At 52.3% G+C, this 22,467-nt stretch overlaps 1 protein-coding gene across 1 annotated transcript; it reads left to right on the forward strand.

Annotated features, from left to right (window-relative positions):
- Window positions 1-6,836: 6,836 nt before the first annotated feature.
- ODF3L1 (outer dense fiber of sperm tails 3 like 1) lies at window positions 6,837-10,756 on the forward strand. Its single transcript, XM_049905467.1, has 4 exons — window positions 6,837-6,957; window positions 8,548-8,658; window positions 9,481-9,594; window positions 10,275-10,756. Exons 1-4 carry the CDS (start codon window positions 6,837-6,839, stop codon window positions 10,754-10,756), a joined length of 828 nt encoding a protein of 275 aa, XP_049761424.1.
- The last annotated feature ends 11,711 nt before the right edge of the window (window positions 10,757-22,467 follow it).

Below are 22,467 nucleotides of genomic sequence, written 5' to 3' on the forward strand. Positions count from 1 at the left end.
TGATGATGAGGACTTTCCTTCAGAGCCAACAGAGAGAGAGAAAAAACCTTCCCCTGGAGCTGGCTCCCTGAATTTGGACTTCTATAGCCTACTGGACTGTGAGAGAATGAATTTTTCTTTGTTAAAGCCATCCACTTATTGTATTTGTATTATAACAGCATTAAATAACTAAGACAGGGTGGCTGTGGCAATTTCTTAAAATAAGACAACAATGAAGTATGTGGGATCAATTGCCTCTTCCTTTCACGAAAGATTTCTCTGCAGCATGCAATGCTGTTTGATAGCATTTTACCGACAGCAGAAATTCTTTCAAAATTGGAGTCAATCCTCTCAAACCCTGCCACTGCTTTATCAACTAAGTTTATATAATATTCTAAATCCTTTGTTGTCACTTCAGCAGTGTTCACAGCTTCTTTCCCAGGAGTAGATTCCATCTCAAGAAACCGCTTTCTTTGCTCAGCCATAAGAAGCAATTCCTCATCTGGTAAAATTTTATCAGGAGTTGGAGCAATTCAATCACATCTTAAGGGTCCACTTCTAATTCTAGTTCTTTTGCTGTTTCCACCACATCTGCAGTTACTTCCTTCACTGAAGTCTTGAGCCCCTGAAAGTCATCCATGAGGGTTGGAATCAACTTCTTCCAAACTCCGGTTACTGTTGATTATTTTGACCTCCTCCCGTGAATCATGAATATTCTTAATGGCATCTAGACTGATAAATCCTTTCCAGAAAGTTTTCAGTTTACTTTGTTCAGATCTATCAGAGGAATCACTGTCTTTGGCAGCTATTAAAAAAAAACCCCAAACCTGTGGCTGTTGAGCCTGTTCGAACTCATAGCGACCCTATAGGACAGAGTAGAACTGCCCCATAGGGTTTCCAAGGAGCTGATGGATTTGAACTGCTGACCTTTTGATTAGCAGCCATAGCTCTTAACCATTGAGCCACAAGGGCTATATAGGCTTACAAAATGTATTTCTTAAATAAGAGGACTTGAAACGAGAATTACTCTTTGATCCATGGGCTGCAGAATGGATGTTGTGTTAGCAGGCATGAAAACAACATTAATCTCCTTGTACATCTCTGTTAGAGCTCTCAGGTGACCAGGTACATTGTCAATGACCAGTAATGTTTTGAAAGGAATTTTTTTTCTGAGCAGTAAATCTCAACAGCGGGCTTAAAATATTCAGTAAACCGTGCTGTAAACAGATGTGTTGTCATCCAGACTTTGTAGTTCCATTTATAGAGCACAGGTAGAGTAGCTTTACCATAATTCTTAAGGGCCCTAGGGTTTCAGAGTGGTAAAATGAGCACTGGCTTCAGCTTAAAGTCACCAGCTGCATTAACCCCAACAAGAGAATCAGCCTATCCTTTGAAGCTTTGAAGGCAGGCATTGACCCTTCTCTAGCTATGCAAGTCCTAGATATCAACTTATTCCAGTATAAGGCTGTTTGGTCTATGTTAAAAATCTGTTCAGTGTAGCCATCCTCATTAATTATCAATTATTAGTTATCTTCTGGATTACTTGCTGCAGTTTCTACATCAGTGCTTGCTACATCACCTTGCACTTTTACTTTTTGGAGATGGCATCTTTCCTCAAACCTCGTGAACCAACCTCTGCTAGCTTCAAACTTTTCTTCTGCAGCTTCCTCACCTCTCTTAGTCTTTATAGAATTGAAGAGACTTAGGGCCTTGCTCTGGATTAGGCTTTGGCTTAAGGGAATGTTGTGGCTGGCTTGATCTTCTATCCAGACCATTAAAATTTCCTCCATATCAGCAATAAGGGTTGTCATGGATTGAATTATGTCCCCCCCAAAATGTGTGTATCAATTTGACTGGGCCATGATTTCTGGTATTGTGTGATTTTCCTGTGTGTTGTAAATTCTGCCTCTATGATGTTAATGAGGGAGGATGGGCGGCAGTTGTGTTAGTGAGGCAGGACTCAGTCTACAAGTTTGGATTGTGTCTTGAGGCAATCTCTTGAGATATAAAAGAAAGAAGTGAGCAGAGACACAGGGGAACCTCATACCACCAGGAAAGCAGTACCAGGAGCAGAGCGTGTCCTTTAGACCCAGGGTCCCTGCACAGAGAAGCTGCTAGACTGTTAAAGGCATCAGTTTGTGGTATTTCTATTATGGCAGCACTAACTAACTAAGACAAGGCTGTTTGGCTTTCTTGTCATTCGTGTGTTCACTGGAGTAGCGCTTTTTAATTTCCTTCAGGAACTTCTCCTTTGCATTCACAACTTGGCTAACAGTTTGGCACAAGAGGCCTAGCTTTCCCCCTATCTTGGATTTCGACATGCCTTCTTCACTAAGCTTAATGATTTCTAGCTTTTGATTTAAAGTGAGAGATGTGCAACCCCTCCTTTCACGTGAACACTTAGAGGCCATTGTATGGTTATTAACCAGCCTAATTTCATTATGGTCTTGTTTTAGGGAATAGGGAGGCCTGAGGAGACGGAGAGAGATGGTGGAATGGCCAGTTGCTCCAGCAGTCAGGACACACACAGCATATATCCATGAAGTTCAACGTTTTACATGGGCGTGGTTCATAGCACCCCAAAACAATTACAATAGTAACGTCCAAGATCACTGATCACAGATCACCATAATAGATATAATAATGAAAAAGTATGAAGTATTGTGAGAATTACCAAAATGTGACACAGAGACATGAAGTGAGCACGTGCTGTTGGAAAAATGATGCCGATAGACTCACTCCACGCAGGGTTGCCACAGGCCTCCAATTCCTGAAAAATGCAGTATCTGAGAAGTGCCATAAAGCAAAGCACAATGAAAAGAGGTATGCCTATAGTTTTTACGTCTGAACCGTTTGAGAGTAAGTTGCAGATGTATTCTCCTTTATCCCTAAATACTTCAATGTGTATTTCCTAAGTGAATAGGATTTCCTAAGAACAAACCCCTTCTCTGTCATAATCAGAGTGCAATTATTAACCCACCAGGAAATTAACATCGGTCAATACTTTTAACTAAGCCACAGACCTTTTCCAAGTTTTGCCAATTTTCCCAATGATCTCCTTTACAGCAAAAGAAAATCTTGGTTCTCACGTTACATTTAGTTGTCAAACCTCTTTAGTTTCTTTTATCTGGAACAGTTCTTCTGTGTTTCTTTGTCACTCATGATATTGCAATTTGGGGTAAGTACAGGTCAGTTATTTTGCAGTACGAACCTTGATTTGGATTTGTCTGAAGTTTCCTCGGGATTACATTCAGGTTATCTAATGCATCTAATGCATCTTTGGCAGGTGCAGCCCAGGAGAGATGCTGCACCCTCCTCAGGGCATCCTATCAGGAGGCAAACAAAATCCATTTGCCCCTTTGTTGTTAACTTGTGTCACTTGGTTGATGTGGTGGCTGCCAGCCTTCTCCACTGTAAAGTTATCGTTTTTCCCTTTGCCATTAATGAGCATACGCCAACATTTAAAGGTCAGGTGGAGGAAGAACGGCCAGGGAGAAAGCCTGGGAAGGAGCAGCCAGAGAGGTGGGAGGAAAACCAGATCATCGACCCAGAAAGAGACTGCTTTAAGAAGGAGGGAGTGGTTAGTCACTCTGTCCAGTGCTGCTGAGAGGCCAACTTGAAGAGGATGGAATGTGTCCGTTGGATGCAGCCATTGCACGCAGGTCATTGGGGATCTGATCAAGAATAGTTTAGGGGTGTAATGGGCCTGCAGCTGGCCTGTAGTGAGTTGAAGCATGAGAAGGGGAGGAATAGAGGCAACAAGGGAAAACCCCTCTTTGGGGAGGCGTTTGTCTGTGGCCTGGGGGAAAGAGAAAGAGATGGAAAGACCAGGGAGATGGTTTTCATAGTTGGAAGGGATCTAAAGATATCCAAGTTGAATAGAAAGGAACCAGTTGAGAGGTTAAAATCTAGGAAGAGGAGAGCGATCGATCAATCGTTAAAGATTCTTGAGGAGTTGGAGGGTGCAGGAGAAGGTCTTGGTGGGTCCTCCCAAGCCCCTGGAAGGAAGCAGGAGCAGGTGACAGCAGATGCTGGTGGCTTTGAGGAAGTGGTGGGGAAAGTTTGAGTCAGAGCTCAGTGTGATGGCCTCTATTTTCTCTGCTGAGGAGACAGTCAGATATAGAGGGGCCCAAGCAATGTTTGAAATGATCTTCAGGGAGAGGGAGAGAGCAGGCTGATCAGATGGGTAAGTGGCTGCAGAGTGGTGCAGAGGCAAAGTCCAGGGCAGGTCTAGGTTCTCGGCCAGGTGACTGTCCCAGCAGCTTTTAGCTGTCTGGTGCAGGGCGGACAAAGCAGAGCTGGGTAACTCAGGGCTGGGATTTACCAGGAGAGAAACTGGACAAGGAGGGACATGAAGGCAGGAGGGGACTGAAGGGTGAGGAGGAAGTGCAGTGTCAGCACATGGAGGTCTTGGTGAGAGCAGGTACCACAGCAAGAGAAGGAAAGAACAGGAAATGGTGATCTAAAGGGAGGCATGTGGTGAGAGCCCAGGGAGGTAGATGAGAAGCTCAGGGTGTGCTGAGAAGCTGTTGTGTTAGAAGCCGTTGTGTTAGCTGCTGTCCGAGTCTGCCCCTGGCTCATTGTCACCCCACGCACAATGGGATCGGACTGTTATGATCCAAAATCATTGGCTAATTTTCAGAAGTAAAATGCCTAGTAGGCTTTTCTTCCTAGTCTGTCTTATTCTGGAAGCTCTGCTGAAACCTGTTCAACATCAGAGCAACACGCAAGCCTCCACTGACAGGTAGGCTGCATGTGAAGTGCACTCTTGGCTGGGAATCAATTTGGGGTCTCTGCATGGAAGGCCAGAATTTTACCACTGAACCACCACTGAGAGGAAGTATCTGGAGGAAGTCTGGGGACTGGGAGGCCAGGGTATCAGTGGGTGGTTCCTGAAAAGGCTAGGTCACCAGAATAAGCATGGGAGAAGACCACGAGTCAGGGCTTCCAGGGTTTCAGGTCAGGGGCAGGTGGTAGCCCTCAAGGAGATGAAGAAGGGCATGCCTGCATGGTGGGGCTCTCAGAGACGTGGTGCTTTTGGTAGGGAGGGGGCACTGTCTCTGTACCAAGGGGGCCTGTGACTCACTCAGCCTTGTACTCTGAGTTGTGAGGGAGTGGGAGTGACAGAATAGCCAGCTTGGGCGAGGGCTGAGGGCCGTCCTCAGAGGTGAGCCAGGTCCCCCTTTAAAGCTGGAAGGAAGGGAGTATCTGGAGCATAAGTGGGGAGGCTTGTGACTTGCTGAGGTATGGGGGTGCCTCAGTATCCCCATGAGAGCTGTGTACAAGGACAGTGCAGGGAGAGGGCCAGGGAGCCCCCTGGGGTAAACATTTGGAGACCTCACAGTCCAGGAAGGCAGGGCTCCCTACCCCAGATCTGGCCACAGTCAGCACTGGGGGACCATCAGGGCTCAGGTCAGGAGGCCCTCCACTTCTGTGGCCTCCTCAGAATCACAGCCTTTTCTGCCCTGTGGGTGTGTGGGGGCTGCGGGGAGGGTCTTCCACCTCTGTTCTGAGCCATTTAGTCATCCCCCAAAGGGCTTCTCCCCCCTCAACCCCTGGTTGCTCCACTGCTCTGCATTCTCATGGCACCTGTTGGTTGGAATGAGTCCAGAGCATGGTTAGGTTTTCATTAGATCAAGGCTATGGAGACTGCCCTGGATTGAAGCAGGCGTTTGTGTCCTGGTTCCACTTCTGCTACTGAGGTAATGGGAGACTCAGGGCAAGTCCTTGCTCCTTTCTGGGTCTCAGCTTTCCTCTCTAAGGCCAATAGTCATCTACTTTCTAAGAAGGAAAACCCTCTTATCTGGTTGAGATTCAATCCTCAGTCGGAGTTATGAACTGGTTGGGGAGGGGGGAAGGTGTAGTGTGAACAGGTTCCAGCACCCCAAAGGCTCCTGGTGAATGGATGAAGGGGTCTCCATTCCCTCAGCCTTGGGGCTCATTCGTCAATCAGGGGATGGGCATCTTCCTTATTCCTCATTTTTGGTCCTCTCATACTCACCTTCCCCTACAGGGCGCTCTTGGCCATCAGCATTGGAAGTGGCCTCTTGTGGTCACAGTACCACTCCCCTCCATCTCTCCTTTACTTGCCTTCCATTCCTTGCCTGAAATGGCACCAGCAGGCACAGTGTCTTTGAGCTAGACATGGATCTGAGCCTGGGAAGGTGCTATCAGACAGTCACGCCTTAGTGAGGAAGACTTGGCCCTGTCCTTTTGCAAGGAAAAACAGACTTTGAGAGAAGAGAGGGCCTATTTAGAGCCTGGGGACATGGAAGGGAGAGACAGAGGGCTAGAGAGCCCCCAAGGGGGCTGCGCAGGCTTCAGATACCCTTTCCCCATGGCCTACCCCGCTTTCCATCCATATCCCTGACCTGAGAGCACCCACAGAAGGCCTGGCTCTGTCTGTTGCTCCACCTCTCCTTTTCCTTTCCTGTCCTACGGTCAGGGGGGCCCTCAGGCTGTTTAGCCTAGCTGGAGGTGGGTGGGGGGGCAGTTGAGTCGAGTCTCAGGGTTCTACTACTGAGCTCCCAGCATAGAATTTCTACGACACAGCTCAGATGCCTCGGCAACCAGGAGAAATAAACGCTCTGGGCTTCACAGTCCAAGTTCTGGTGTGATGTCATTCCCAGCTCCAGCCTGCTGGGCCCCACAGCTGGCTCTACCCCTGAAAGCCTCAGCTGCTCCAGCCAGAGGACAGACTTCCTTCCCAGCCCCCACACAGTCCTTGGCAGGGGAAGAGAGAGTGGATGGAGGGGCCCAAGGCGGGGGCCCTCTGCACAGACCCCATATAGGCCCAGCTCTTTGCCTGGTGCTAGAATCCTGCATTGGTTGCTGTTGCCTCCTTCTTGACCCCAGCCATGAAACTCCCCCAGGGGGCCAGGAACTCTGTGTTCTACGGGCAGCACCCTGAGAAGAAGGTGCAGTTGCCCTCAAGGCAGGAAGTAAAGCAGACTCCTGTCATCATGGCCACTCTCAAAGGTGAGAGCAGACCCTGCCCTTAGCTTGGACTCACTCCCCTCTCTGCAGGGCTGCCAAGGGGTCTCAGTCTGCCAGTCCTGCCTCCTGAAAAGTCCCTTCAGACTCTCCTTGAAGCCTACGGAAGATCTGCGTCTGTAAGCTGAACCTCAGGGGCACTAGAGTCTGCTGGGATTTTTCAGGGAGGTGGGGGAGAGCAGCAGCTTGGGGCATGCTGAAACCAGTTTTGGGACAGAGACCTCAGTGGAGCCTTTAGCCTAGCTTTAACTTTCCTCACTTCCCTTGAATCTTACTTTCAGCTGAGAGTGGACAAACGCATTCCTACTATGTTGTTAATGACTGATAATTTCTCTAGGTGAGAGGTGACAATATAGCGATTAAATGCTTGGGCTCTGTTGACTGTCACAGATTTTTCTCTTTACCAGCTTGTGTGATTTAGGGCAAATTGATATTTCTGAGCCTCAGTTTTCTCATCTGTAAGGTGAGAAGAACAATAGTGCCTACCTTTAAGGGTTGTTGGGAGACTTAAATGAAATAATCTCCATAAAATGTGCCTGCTGGGCACAGAGTAGGTTCTATTTCCTTTATTGTAACTATTACCTTTATTGGGGTCCCTGGGTGGTGAAAATGCTTAAGCATGTGGCTACTAACTGAAACGTTGGCAGTTTGAGCCCAACCAGAGGCACCTCAAAAGAAAGGGCCGGCAACCTGCTTCTGAAATTTCACAGAAATGAAAACCCTATAGAGCGCAATTCTACTTTGCAACATATGGGATCACCATGAATCAGAATCAATGGCAATTTTTTTTTAATTGCCTTTATTAGAGGGGCAGTGGTGGTTCAGTGGTGAAATTCTCATCTTCCATGCCGGAGATCTGGGTTTGATTCCCAGCCAATGCATCTCAAGCGCAGCCACCACCTGTCAGTGGAGGCTTGCGCGTTGCTATGATGCTGAACAGGTTACAGAAGAGCTTCTAGACTGAGATGGAACAAAGGCCTAGAGATCTACTTTTGAAAACAGCCAATGAAAAAGCCCTACGGATCACAACTGTCTGATCCCCAGCCAATCATGGGGATGGCACAAGACTGGGCAACATTTTGTTCTGTTGTGCATGGGGTCTCCATGAGTCAGGGGTTGACTTGATGGCAGCTGACACCAAATTACCTTTATTATTATGTACTGCCTATCCAAAGGAAATCACATTTGATCTGGGAACAGTCTTCCCCTAAATGAAGCAGCTCCAGGTGGGATTTGTGGCAGTGTGCCATTCGTGGGAGAAAAAAACAAACAAACAAACCCTTTGCCATCAAGTTGATTCCGACTCATAGAGACCCTATAGGGAAGAGTAGAACTGCCCCATAGGGTCTCCAAGGCTGTAATCTTTACAGCAGCAGACTGCCACATCTTTCTTCTGCAGAGCTGCTGGTGGGTTCGAACTGCTGATCTTTTGGTTAGCAGCCAAGTGCTTAACCACTGCACCACCAGGGGTCCTTTATGGAAGCAAAGCCTCCCAGTTTTCTCATGGTGTCTGGGACTTCCCCTGCCTCTGATCTGGCAGGCCCAGGCTGAAGGCTCTCCTGTCCACCCTCCCAGGTCCGGGGCCGGCTAAGTACCTCCGGCCATCCTGCACCGGCTACCTAGACCACGACACTTCCATGTTCCAGGAACCAGCCTATACCCTGCACACCCGACACTCTGAGAAGCGTGAGTGGTGGCCCACCCACTCTTTCCTTGGAGGTGGGGGATTGGGAGGATGGCTGGGGGGCAGTGAGAGGCATGGAGCCTTTCTCTGTATCCACAGGCCCCAGAAACTGAGGCCTGCCCCATGTGGGACGCCTAGGGGGCCCTCTGGGTCCAGAAGGAAACCAGCAGAGATGCCCAAGTGACCTCCCTCTCTGAAGGCATCTCTGTGGCCATCTCCCAGCAGAGCTTTGAAGGGATGCTATCACCATCTTCAGCTCTGGTCTCCAGGTTCTGCTGGGTTCAATTGCCACAGTGGCTGGGCAAACATAGCTGTAGGTTGTAGGGGGCAGCTGACCCTCAGAGCTCCCACGTGGCCTAGAACCCTGGGTGTAGGGTGGGGAGCAGGGGCTGCTGGCCAAGCCCTGGAGAAGGAGAGGCTGGGCCAGGCATGGAGCTGTGGAGCTGGGAGTCTGAGATCTTAGGCCACAGCCAAGCCCCTTCCTGGGGAGACACGCCCTCCTCAGCAGGGGAACCCTCTGGCCAAGGCTGGGCCCCTTCTTCATACTAACCCATGGTAGCTATTATTACCTCTTGGCACCAGTCCATGCTGGGGCCCAAGTTGCTGTGCAGCTGTTACTTTATCTGTTCCTTTGAACAAGTTCTTGAGACTGGCCGGCCGTGTATTAAAAGTCCCATTTTACAGATGAGGAAATCAAGGGTCTTGGAAACACCCAAAATCCCTTGCTCCTCTCTTGGGGAAAAGGGGGATCTTGCTTGAGGCAGGGCAGCCTTGCCCTGGGGCAGCCTCTGGGATGACCAGCCCTCTCCTTGGCTTCCCTGCAGGCATCACGGATGTGTGCAGTCCTGGGCCTTGCCATTTCTTGGATCCCAAAATAACCAGGTTTGGAATGTCCAGCTGCCCACAAGTCCCCATGGGGGAGCGCATCGCCAACCTACGTAAGATGGGGCTGGGGAGAGAGGTGGGGGATGGGGAGCCAGGGTTCACCCTTAGGACCTGAGGGAGGGGCACAGGGTCATTCACGATCCCCTCTCCAGGTGTATCTGTGGATGCTGGTGTCTCCCTGCAATGTCCTTTTGGAACACTGATGTCATGATGCTGATGGCACCATGTCTGTGTCACAGTGCTTATGTCCTTAAGCCAGTGCTAATCTACTCTGTCCTATAGGGTCGCTGTGAGTCAGAATCGACTTGATGGCAACAGATTTGTTTTTTTTTTTTTGGTATGTCACAAGTGTGATGTTATGATAAAAATGTCACGGGACTCATGCCATGGCAGTGACATTGTCATGCACAGTGATCTCAGGGTATTCTCGTGGTGCTGTCGAAGGGACAATCAGGATGCTGGAGCCCAAGAGCGGTATTATGATGACACTTACAGTTCATATATATGACAACAGTGTCACAATCCTGATGTCAAGATGGCTCAGTCACCACTCTGCTGCCCCTCCACTCCTCCATGGCCTCATGCAGGAGTCGTGCCCCTGCCCTTGGGCCGAGGTGGTTATACTGAAATCATATCAGGTTAACAAGACCCCAGTAAGGACTGGACCCATTAGCTGAACACCAGGGGTGTAGCCTGGCCTCCATCCTGAGACCCCTTCCTTTGCCCGTTCCAGGCCTGAGCCCCACCCCAGCCTCCTGCCACTACTGTTTTGAGAAGGTTCACCCACCTGGGGAACGCAGGGCTCCCCAGCACACTTTCGGCTACCGGTGCCCGTACAGAGTGATGGACCCCAACCCGGCCCCCAATCAGTACCAGCTGCCACTCCTGCTGGGGCCCAACACCCCTGCCAACCGAGCCACCCCCTGCTATAGCCTGGCCTCCCCAGACAAGAACTGGTTCTACAAAGAGGACGTGGCAGGAGGCCCAGGACCTGCCATGCACGCCCGGCCTGAGCCATCCGTCTACCAGCACCGCAGCCCCATCTACAGCATGGCCATGCGCTTCGCCTATCCCGTGGACCACACACCCCGGCCTGGCCCTGCCTCCCATGATGTCCAGCAGGTCACTCTGCACAAGCCCCGCACACCTGCTTTCACCATGGGCGTCAAGCACTCACCCCACCTGTGCCCGCTGGTTGTCCACATTCGTGACTAAGGCCCGGTGCACTCGCCTGCCCCACCCCACCCCACCCCACAGAGCTTATTTCCCTATCCCCAGCAGAGCCACTCGACCAAGGCTTTGAGTAGCCTGCCGAGTGTCCACAACGTTTTTATTTATGGATCCTTTTATTTTTCAAAATACTCATGACTGTTTTTTCTGGGCTCTGCCCTGGGTGAGGGGTTGGGGTACTGGGAGGCATCGTAGGGGTGTCTCTGGGCTCAAGGAGGTCTCATTGGGGGAGGCAGCAATATGTCCTCCAAAGAGCCCAAGGCAGGGACTCTGGAGAGCTGAGTTCTAGTCCTACCCAGCCATTAACATTCTGTGTGACCTTCTGTAGCTCCCATCCCTCTCTGGGCCTCAGAGTGGCCCTCTGGACAGACACTGAGGATGGTGGCCTGGAGAACGTCTAGTTTTCTCTCTGGCCTCAGAATTGTGTGACTCTGATCCTTGACAATGGTCAGTGTCCAAGCAGGGCAATTGAGAGGGGACATTCTGGTTGGGGATGGGGAACTGTGGGGGTGGGGGGTGGTTCTTAGGGGAGGGACCAAAGAATAAGTGGAGGTGGTGTGTAGGGGAGGTCCTTCCTGGTGGAGATAACCAGGGGAGTAAAGGCACGCAGGTGGGGCCACAGCGTGCAGGGACAGGGAACTGGGGGAAACTCAGGTGGCAGGAGCCTGAGGTGCAGGAGGCTGGGTAAATAGCTGGGGTCAGATGGTAGGCAGCTTGGAGGGGACACAGGCTTTGTCCTGAGGGTGATGGGCTAGATAAGACTGGTGTTGTTAGTGTTTCAGTGTTTGGGGCAGTGAGACACGTTTGGACAGGAGGGGCAGAACCTAGGGAGGAGGCGAAGGCACTGGAGCAGGACCTGGTCTCTGGAAGGGGGTCTGCACGTCACGTGCTGTCTTTGGAAAGTCGCTTGTGTGTTGCCTGGCTCGATGGCTTAGCCTGACAGTTTCGTGGACTAGCCAGGAGGGGGCAGCATTTCCCCACTTGTCAAGTTCAAATCTTCCAACAACCCCCACACCCAGTCTCCCTCCAGGTTCCAAGCTTTTGGGCAGACAGACACCTGCTCTCCTGCAGGTCTGGGGTCGGGGTGGGCGAGGTTGGGGGGGTCTCTGGGGAGGCTGGATCTCCATGGCTGGAATTTGTGCTTTCTTAACTCTTGGCATCCGTATCCCCAGTTCCAGGCTCCCCCCACCCCTGGTCCCAGCCCTTCTCCAAGTTCCCCCCGGGGCCACAGGTAGATGGGGAGGGTTCTACCTGACCTGGCCGCCTGAGGGAGATAGGGAAGGGGGACAGCAGCTGAGGACCGATCTGAGGCTGGGACGGAGAAGGGAAACAAGGAGGGAGAGGGGAGAAGAGGGGACTAGAAGAGCCCAGAGGCCCCACGGCTCAGGCAGAGGCACTTTCTTCCCCAGCCACTGCCCCAAGAATGAGGAGAGACAAGAAGGAATGGCCACTCAGAACTAAAACGGTGTCTAACGGCTCATTCTTATGAATTTGCTTAATATTCAGGTTTTAATTGAAATTGAAGATTGATGATTTGACTTTGGGCAGAAAGGAGCAGAGAATATCTTTGGAATATTAGAACAACAACAAAGTATTTTAAAAAAGGGGTCTTATAGTAAATTCCAATACCTGATTCTGAGCCCGGAATCCCTCCGCCACCCCACCCTGCCCCCCCCCCCAGGCCTTGGCTACTGTGTCTGTCCTATTCTCCCCACTCTTCAACAAGGCTGGCCCAGGCAGGCTCTCCAGAGAGTGAGTGAGCTTGGGGATCCATCTGTCTTGCAGCAGATTAGAAAGATGTCATTTTGCCGACAATGCCATTTATCACAGCGGCTGCAAAAATTAGTGATGCTTGGGCTGAAAGTGTTGGGTGCGGGTGGGGGCTGGCAGGCAGCAGCAACCAATGCTTACCCATGTCACCAGATCAGGGAGAGGCATTCTTGGCCCAGTCCCAAGGTCCTCCACTGAAAAGATGAGAAAACGGAGGCCCAGACTCTGGAAATAACTTTGGCCATTGTCATATGATAAATTAATTGCCTGTTTCTAAATAAAGGTCCAAGCTCAGTCTGACCAGGGTCAAGGCTTAGTCTGTGACCAGGGTCAGGGCTCAGTCTGTGACCAGGGTTGGGGCTCAGTATATGACCAGGGTCAGGAGTCAGTATGTGACCAGCGTCAGGGCTCAGTCTATGATCAGGGTCAGGGCTCAGTCTGGGTTGAGACCCTCAACCAACATGAGGACTAAATCTTAATTTTCTCCAAGGCTCCGTTTGGGACAGACCCTCAGCCTGGCCCCAGCTGCCACCAGATGTGAGCAGGGCCTGGCAACTATTCTTGGAGCTAGAAGTAACCCTTGGGGTAAGTTTGTGGTCCCCGTCATTCTTTGTGTTCCCAAGGGAAGGCTGGAGGATTCAGGATGAATCTTCGGGGGATGAAGATGTTCCGATGAGAGACGGCCCCTCCAAGAAGGGAATATGGCCTCCAGGGACGATGGATAGGGTCTCCCTTGTGCCTGAGCCTGTAAAATGACAGGGTCATCTAGCCTGGGATCAACCTTTTGAGAGAGCAGCCCCTGTTACTTGGCCTTGCCTCCCCTGTGATGCTGCCTGTGGACAGGAGATCTGCAGAAGGTCAAAGGAGGATGGCTTCCCAGGCCTGGTTGAGGTATTGACCTGGCCCTTGTGAACAATTCATGAGGTCCAAGCTTGACCTGGCAGGAAGCCCTGGTCTGATCCTTGCAGGGCTTAAACCTATGCCCTCAGGTAATTAGGCCCTGCAGCCTGGCACTTGGTCACATGGATATGACAAACACTTGCTGAGTGCTTGCCCTATGCCAGGCTGTGGCCGGTCCCAGGCAAGGAGTCAGGGCAGAGACTCAGCCCTGGCCTCCAGGAGCTCAGAGTGGCTGGGTGGAAGGGCAGGAAACAACTCTCTCCAACCACAAGCAGACGTTGGAGGTCAGATGAGTCTTGGGGCATGGCCGGTGCCCACACGGAGCTCTCTTCTTCTCAATGGGCCACTGGAGAGCTCTGGCCTCCAGGCTGGGCCACCGCAGCCAGGGTTTGATGGTAAAAGTGCAGTCACACGACTCCCCTGGACACTGGAAGTGGGGCTGGTCTCTGCAGTCCTGTTCTTCTGGACAGACCCATGTTCCCCACCTGAAGGTCAATCATTGCTGTGGGTCCCAGTGGCGGGGAGTGGAGAGACTGAGGCTGGAGCTGCCTCCTGTCGGCCCTGGGCAGGAACAAAAGAGGGGCCCTACCTGCCTGTGCCCAGGCACACATGGACATGTCATACACAAGCATATAGATAGGGGCTGTACATAAGCATAGACCCCTCACACACTTCCCTTATTTACCCTACATACACATGGAGACAAGACACACACACAGAAACAGATACTACACCTTACTCTACACACACACACTTGATGCTTTGCACATAGAGACTCAAATACGTGCTTCATACAATGTTGTTGTTAGGTGCTGACAAGTCAGTTCTGACTCATAGCAACGCTACGTACAACAGAACAAAATACTGCCCTGTCCTGCGCCATCCTCATAATCGTTGCTATGCTTAAGCCCATTGTTGCGGTCACTGTTTCAATCCATCTCTTCTTGGATGCACAAACTGTACACTACATGCGCACACACCCACACCCACACACACCCACACACACTCCCACTTTCTCCCAGGCACCTGCTTACCTCATGCACATCCCCATGTCCACCCAGGCCCCCCATAGCCTCTACTGCCCTGAGAAATGTACAAGCGGTGAAAACATCCCCCCTCCCAGGAGTTCAGAGTACAGTGGGAAGGATGGTCCGGAGGGTCTCACGAAGGAGCTGGGGCGTGATTTGCACCCCAGCCCTTGGGTCAGAGGAGCCGATGGCTGGCTCTGAGCCCTCCAGTCTGAGGTCCCACCTCTGGGCATGAGGAGCTTCATTGAGAGGGTGTTAGCTACCCCCCACCCCCAGCACTCAGAGATCCCAAGGACAGGAGGGCTAGCATAGGAGGTTCGACCCAGCTTTCCTGTTGGGGGCACATCTCCCTTAATTCCTAGTAGGAGTCAGAAGGGCCAGCTCCATGCTCGCTCACCGAGGGTGGAGAGTCCGCCCTCTCCGCCCCCCCTCCAGTTCCGGCCTCTCCTGTTCCTTTCCCTTTCTAGGTGTCCTCCCATCTGGCTTTTCTCTCCCTCTAGGTCTTTCTCCCCACCTCTAGCTCACCCCTTTCTCTCGCCCTCTTGCTCTCTGTATCCCTCTGCCCTGTTTATCCTCTAGAATAAAGATCGACATTTGCAATTACCCCCCAACTAAGAGAGCTTTTCATGGAGGCTCAGAAGAGAGGAAGATTGTGTGTGTGTGTGAATGGGCGTGTGTGTGTGTGCGTGCGCTTGCTTGTGTGTGGGCCTATGGGTGGGCGTGGAGGGGGTGGGGGGCACCCACGGCCCCACTGTCCTTTGTTTGCTCTTCCTGGGAGATTGTGAGCACGTTTCCCTTCAGGGGAGGAAGGGAGACAAAAGAGAAAAATAAAAAACTGTCATCATCCTTGTCTTGTAAACACAGAGTGGAGTGTTGAGCCGGGGCTCAGCAGGAAAGAGGGACTGAGGGAGAGGCAGGGACAGAGGAAGGGGGGCTGAGAGAGAGGGGAGTGAGAATCAGCCAGAGAGGAGAGAGGCGGGTGGGGAGAAAAGGTCAACAGGGGCACTATCTCAAGGCCTGGGTGGGTTTTGGTACCAGGCAGGGTGACAAGGGGAGGAGAAAAACAGTTGAGCTTAGGCCTCTGGGTTGATCCAGGGGCATGCAAGGGTTTGAGGAGGGAGACCCTTATGCCAAGTTCCAGCAGGATCCCGAGACCTTATTCTCTGAGCACCTCCCTGTGCCAGGCTCTGAGGACCCCAGGGTCAGACAGAGATGGTCTCTGCTCTCATGGGACATAAAATCCACCAAACACAAAGCGTAGCTGGTGTGTTCAGCACTTGCCGGGCCTTACATGAGCTGAGGATCAGAAAGGGTGGGTGACCTGCCTAGTGACACACAGCTAGGGAACAGATTCCAGCCCAGGTCTGTCTGACTCCAGTCCTCATTTTACACAGCCTCCACTATGGGGACCGGGCCAGGGAAAGAGGGTTGGAGTCTTGGCTCTGCCACACCTAGTTGCGTGACCTTAAACGAGTCCTCCCTTCTCTGGGCTCAATTTCCCCATCTGAAAAGCGGGGAGAATCAGGGATGGATTATCCAATAAGCAAGGTATGCACGGGCTTGCTTGTGCTTACTTATTAATCCGTAGTGCACAATTTCGGTTGCTTTTCACCACATCTTTGTGAGTGAACCCATGAGAAATTATGCAGTACAGATTAGTAAGTAAACACAATTAAGCCTGCACATACCTTGCTTACTGTAAGCCCGGGTGTATCTTGCTTACTGGTTAATTTGTTCCTGGGGAGAATGCTGGCTGCTCTGCAGGGCTGTGGGAGAGCTAAGTGTCTGGATGTGGGTAGTCATCCAGCTCTGGTCCCCTGGCGAGTGGGCTCTGGGTATGGGGCAGCAAAACCCACTGGTGGTTAAGGAAGGACTGGCCAGCAGTTGCTGCAGCCTCAGAAGACAGAAAATGGCTGGACCCCTGATTTGCTCCCTGCTGCTGCCCAGTGGCAAAAGTTGGGTACTGCAGGGGATGGATCTTCCCAGACCCTCAGCTTGCACAAAGGTCAGAGCTAGAAGGCGCCTCACAGAGGCATAACTGAGGTATTTCAGGTAGGGCACATGCCTGGGCACCGCTTGAGGAGGGATGCTAATGAGGAGTTTCTATTGGCCAGCTGTGAGAGATCGTTCTGCAATTTAAAACTAATTGCCATAGGCCCTATTTTCTGTAGATAGGCCCCTGACCTGTTTTGTAGATGCCCAGATAGGAGGGGTACTTTCTCCCAGGTCACCCAGGGCAGCAGCCTGGACTAGGACTGAGACTGTCTTTCAGGCAAGGGGGATTCTTTGCCCAACCCCCATCTGTGGTGCCCAGCGGGGAGGTGGAGCTCTGCATCCCCTGCTTGAAGCCATCTCCTCCAGGGAGCCTCCTGGAGTCTCTCTCAACAGGAAGTGGCCTCAGTCTTGCCCTGCAGCCCATCCATGACCTCTCCTTGCCCCTCCTGCCTGCCCTGAACTTGACAACCCCACCCCATCAGCAAACCAGGCAGAGATGTCCCTTGAGACATTGGATATAGTTAAAGACCATCTTCATCACTTAGGAAATATCTACCAGGGCCTGGCCTTGTGCTGGAGTTTTATCTTATTACCCCATTTGAACCTCTTAAGAACCCCAAGAGGCTGGGATTATTTTTTACACCCCATTTTCCAGGTGAAGAAATTGAAGCACAGCGAAGTTGTGACTTTTTGATACAAAGCGGTGGAGCAGGGATTCAAACGCAGGCCTATCCTCTCCATTCTCTGAACAAGGGCTCTCATTTGAGGGCCTGTGTTTGGAGTGAAAACTAACCCCCTTGGCCACAGAACAATGACAGCTGTGAGCAGACACTGAAATTACTCCAGGGGTGAACTCAGGTCTCAGCCTCACCACTGTGCTGCTGTGTGACTTTGGGCAAGGCCCACCCCTCTCTGGGCCTCGGGTTCCTCATCTGTGAAATGTGTGTGCATGTGCGTGTGTGTTCTGGACAATCTCGGAGCCCCATTCTGGCTCTGGAATTTGGCATGTCCAACCTTGGGCAGCTCTCAGTGCTTGGGACCTTGGTCAGATTGGTTTTAAAGGGCCTTGAGAAGGGGTGAGAAAATGGCAGGTCTGGGTGGCAGAGCTCCTGCCAGGGAGCTGGGCCCCTCAGGTGCATCTCCTGCCTGTGCGTGATCTGTGAGGGTTTGGGAGCATCATGGGAGGTGTGGGCTGTGAACAGAGAGGGTCTGGATCTGGGACAGGTATGGGCCTGGAGCCTTTTCCTCTGCTGCCTGCCACAGAGGGTGTGTTTTTCTTGGCAGGAAACGGACTCATCAATCAGCAGCAATGGGGGGCTGACAGGTGGCCACTCCCCACCGGGCTTGCAGCAGCCTCATAAATCCCACTCCAGGGCTGGGCTGTAAATTCTTGTGATTCACACCCGGCCTCTTGGAGGACAGAGACGTTTGGGGCTGGGGACAGGCTGCCCTCCCCTGGAAAGAACAGGCAGTACTATGGAGTGGCCTATTTGCCGGCCCTGTGGGTCGCAGGTGGCCCCTCCCTAGGCTCCCTGGGAGATGCTGCTAAAGGCAGCCTGCACTGCTGAGCCCCCAGGCCGCCTCAGGCCCAGCCTGAACCTTCTCAGCCCAGACCTAGCTCCCTCTGTGCTCGGCTTGGGCCATTCCTGTGCTCTGGCCCCAGCTGGCCTGAGACACCTCATGGGTCACATGTGTGGGTGTTGCCTACATCTTCTGAGGTCTCTTGAGGGGCCATGCCCAGAAAGGGCCGTCCCTCCTACCCCACAGCTCCTTCTGCCCTCCACACACCATTTGATCTTGGTGGTCACGAGGACAAGGTGGGCACAAGCCCAGTCTCTGCATTTCTCACACAGGCGTTCTGGGGCCCTGAACCCACTGCCCCTTGGGGAAGAGACGGGCCTCTGAGACCCTCTGCCCGGGACTCCAGTCATTTGTCAACTTCCATCAAGGCTGCTGTCATACTCAGATGCCAGCTGTATTTTTGCTTACTTAACATTTTTCTTTAAACTGTCTCACATTTTAAATTTAAATGTGTTTTAGCTTTGTCTTAAAAAAAAAAAAGCAATAGGATGTGCTAATTACATACATACACATACACCTATATATATACCTGGAAACCCTGGTGGTGTAGTGGTTAAGAGCTACAGCTGCTAGTCAAAAGGTCAGCAGTTTGGATCCACCAGGTGCTCCTTAGAAATCCTATGGGGCAGTTCTACTCTGACCTTTAGGGTCGCTATGAGTCAGAATCAACTCAATGGCAATGGGTTTAGTTTTGGTTTTATATATATACACATATACTCTCCCTCCCCCATGTGTATTTTGTTGTTGCCGTTGAGTCGGCTCTGACTCATGGCGACTTTACCTATAACAGAATGAAACGTTGCCCGGTCCTGTGTCATCCTCGTGATTGTGGGTACGTTTGAGTCCATTGTTGTGGCTCTTGTGTCAATGCACCCCAGGGCTTTTCCTTGTTTCACTGACCCTCTACTTTAACAAACATGATGTCCTTTTGTTTTCCTGATAACATGTTCAAAGCCTTCTTTGATATACACATGCATACACACACACACACACACACACGAAAGTATACACATGACAATGAATGCATAGTTAAAACAGCAGATGCCCACCTCATACTGTCGAAATCATCTTGTGTATCACCAGTGGTGCACACACCGTCCTTTGATAAAAGTGTCTCTGGTCCTCCTCTCCTATTTTATAAACAAGGAAATTGAGGCCCAGAGAGGTGAAGGGCCTGGCCCAAGGTCACACAGGACTGGGATCAGCGTTCAGCCTGTCTGACTGCCAGTCCAGCGCTTATTTTACCTACGCACGCTCATTGTTTGTGGAGAGGCTGGTCCAGGTGTGTAGGCTTCCTTCCCCAGAAGCATATTTGGATTCCACAGAGGCCTTCTGGAGACTGTGCTTTAATAAAAATAAATAAATAAGAGGAGTGAATTTAATGGAGGAATTTCTGGCAGCCGACTGACAGGTAGGGGGGCAGACATCCTGGGTCTCCTGGTGGGACTAGCGCAGTGGCGTCACTAGGATTGGCGTCAACCAGTGCGGTAACTCTCGGTGTCACCCGCCATGGCCCTCCTCCCACCAGACCATACAGGAATAATAAATTTAAGCCATTCGTAGACGGCCCGCTTCTGGGTCGGGGCTTCCTATGTAGCGGAGGCGCTCCCTCCCTTTGACCTATTCAAAGTCAGCCCTCAACACAGGTGTTTGTCTTGCGCGTTCGCAATCTGCGCGTCTCTCTCGCTCTCCTTCCCCTGGGGGCCACCGCCGCCTCCCTTCGCCCCGCGCCCCCTGCCCTGCGTGCGTCGGAGCGGTGGCGGGTCTCTCGCGCGCCAGGCGGCTCGCGGTCAGGAAGTGCACGTCCGGGCCGGGGGCTCCAGGGTCGGCCGAGAGCGCGTGTCCGCGGAGCAGGAGCGCGCCGGCCGATTCGCGCGGGGCGGGACGAGAGGCGTCCCCCACTGCGATCCCTCCTCTCCCCGCATCCTACCGTGGCCGCCCTGCCACCGGCTGGGATGGAAGTGCAGAAGAGCTGGCGTGGACGACGAAAACCGCCGCCGAGAGGCGGCCCGCGGCCCCTTTCCCAGTGGGCGTCACGGGCTGGGGGGCGTGGGGGAACGCGGATACCGCGCGCGTGCGCAGACGACGCCATCCGCGGGCCTGCGCCCTCTCCCCAGAGGCGCCTGGCAGGGGGCTTCCCTCCTGGCGCCGACCTTGAGCCCTTCACGTTTCCCCGAGGGCTGGGTTGACCAGCCTGTTTCTGCTGCTGGTCGCAGTGGGCTGAATCTTGGGGGGAGGAAATGAGTGTGAGGTGCAGGCGGTTTAAATAATAAATTTAAATAATATAAGTTTAAATAGCACATAATAAGCATTTTATAGACAGTCATTTTGGTGTCACCCCCTCTGACAGTGTCACCCGGTGGGCGCCGCACCCCCGCGTCCCCCTAGTGACGCCACTGGGCTAGTCTCTGGCCCCAGTTCTGCTTTCTCTTCTTCTTGGTGCCCGTGGCTTCTGCAGAGGCTCAGGATGGGGAAGGGGTGGGGAAAGGGGTCCCTGGGGAGGGAGAGAGCAGGGCTCCAGCAGCAGCCCTTCCCTGGGGAGCTGCTTACTGAGGCGATAATTAGCGGCACTGGCTCCCAGGCCGGCAAGAAGCTGGCCTCATTAGCGAGTTCCTTCCCCTGCACCACTACCACCTTCCTACCTCCAGGCTCCTGCCGCCTGTGCTATCACCACCTCCACCTTGTCACCCCAGAGACAGCAGCACAGTGGCCCTCTTGGTGACGAGGCTGCTGGTTCCCAGAGCAGCCAGGAAGGAGATGAGAGCCCAGGGCATCCATGCAGACACACGGGCACAGAGCACACGGCACACACACACACCCACACATAGATGTGCTCATACACATGTACATGCATACTGTGTTGTTAGAGGTGCAGGCACACAGACAGGTGTATGCACACACACACGTGCAAAACACAGGGACATACACGTCTACAGCCAAACACAGACTTGCACAGTAAGACACGTACTACCCAGACACTCTGTACAAACACATAGATTCAATACAGAGACGTGTATGCATGCAGGTGGGCTTCAATGTGAAGACACACATTGCGCACATGGAGGCACCCATGTTGAATGGAGGCACCCATGTTGAATGCAGACACCAAAAGACACAAACATCCAGGTGTGTGTCTCCAGACTCAGCAGGGCATGCAGAATTGTACCCAGACATGCCCACGTCGGTGAACCTGTGTGCCAGACATGGGGAAACATGCAGAAGCACATGGGGTGGCCTGTGGGCATGGCATTTTGTGGGCACGGGACACTTCCATGCACACATGTGCACACGGACCACACAGCCTTATTTCTTTCTTGGAATCTAACAAGGCTGGTGGTGCAGGGACCGGTTAATTCCCGGGGGCAGTGAGGAGACAGGAGCTGAGGAGGGCACATTTAATTAATTCTTGGGGTTCCTGAGAGAAAGAAAGAAGCGGGGGGGGGGGGGGAGACAGAGAGAGGGAGAGAAGAAGGAGCAGCAGGAGGGGCAAAAGGGGGGGGGACCAGCAGGTGGGGGGCAGCGAGGAGGCTGAGGTTTCCCTCAGGACCAGGGGCATTAACCCTTTGGGCTCAGGGCAGGCCCAGGGATTTCATCACTCAGCCCCAATTTAGAACCAGATGGGCCCTTCAAGTTCAAGTAGTTGGGCTAGTGCAGAACTCTTCTTGTCAGGGTCCCTTCTGCACAGGTCTGGGGTGAGGAGCTCACCCTCTCTTTCACTCACTTCCACTGCATGAGAATCTGCTCCCTGGAACCCCCCACCCTTTGTCCTGCTATTGCTGTCTGGGGCTGTGGGTGGTGTCTTCTTACAGGCTGGGGTTGGGGAGATAAGACTGCCCAAGGAGGCCCTCCCAGACACCAGGACAGTACCCCGACCCCTGCTCTGGGGCCTGGCCCCAAGACAAAGTCAGGGAGACAGGGGTGGATAAGATCAGGGGCTCAAAGAGAGAAAGGATGTGACCGTAGTGAGAGGGGAGATGGAAGAGGAGGTGGGAGTGAGACAAAGAGATATAAGGACAGAGATGAGAGAGACAGAGAGAGACTGAGGGAGAGACAGAGAGACAGACACACACAGAGGAATCTAGAGACAGAGACTAAGGCCGAGCAAAAGAGATGCAGAGAAAGATCTAGAAATTAAAGAAACAGGGAGACAAAGAGAAACTGAGAAAAAAAAAAAAAAAAAAAGAAGCAAGAGACAGCATTATAGAGAGGAGGCAACAGAAGCTGCCCTGCCACTGCTGGTCAGGGGGCGTCACCCCACAAGGAGCATAGATGGAAAGAAGGGGTTGCAGTAGGGAGGAGCCCTGGCCTAGAGACGATGCTGGGTGACACTGTGCAGGCTACCTAACCTCTCCAAGCCTCGGCTGTTGCGTTTGTAAAGCGGGGTGCAGACCTGCCTCTGAGGGGGCCCTGAGGCTCCAATGG

This window comes from Elephas maximus, chromosome 13, assembly GCF_024166365.1.
Source record: "Elephas maximus indicus isolate mEleMax1 chromosome 13, mEleMax1 primary haplotype, whole genome shotgun sequence".
NCBI classification, from domain to species: domain Eukaryota; kingdom Metazoa; phylum Chordata; class Mammalia; order Proboscidea; family Elephantidae; genus Elephas; species Elephas maximus.

Coding starts and splice junctions, on each gene's coding strand:
- ODF3L1 (XM_049905467.1), top strand. CDS start 6,837: ATGAAACTCCCCCAGGGGGCCAGGAACTCTGTGTTCTACGGGCAGCAC. Junction 6,958..8,547: donor CATCATGGCCACTCTCAAAG/GTGAGAGCAGAC, acceptor CCACCCTCCCAG/GTCCGGGGCCGGCTAAGTAC. Junction 8,659..9,480: donor CACCCGACACTCTGAGAAGC/GTGAGTGGTGGC, acceptor GCTTCCCTGCAG/GCATCACGGATGTGTGCAGT.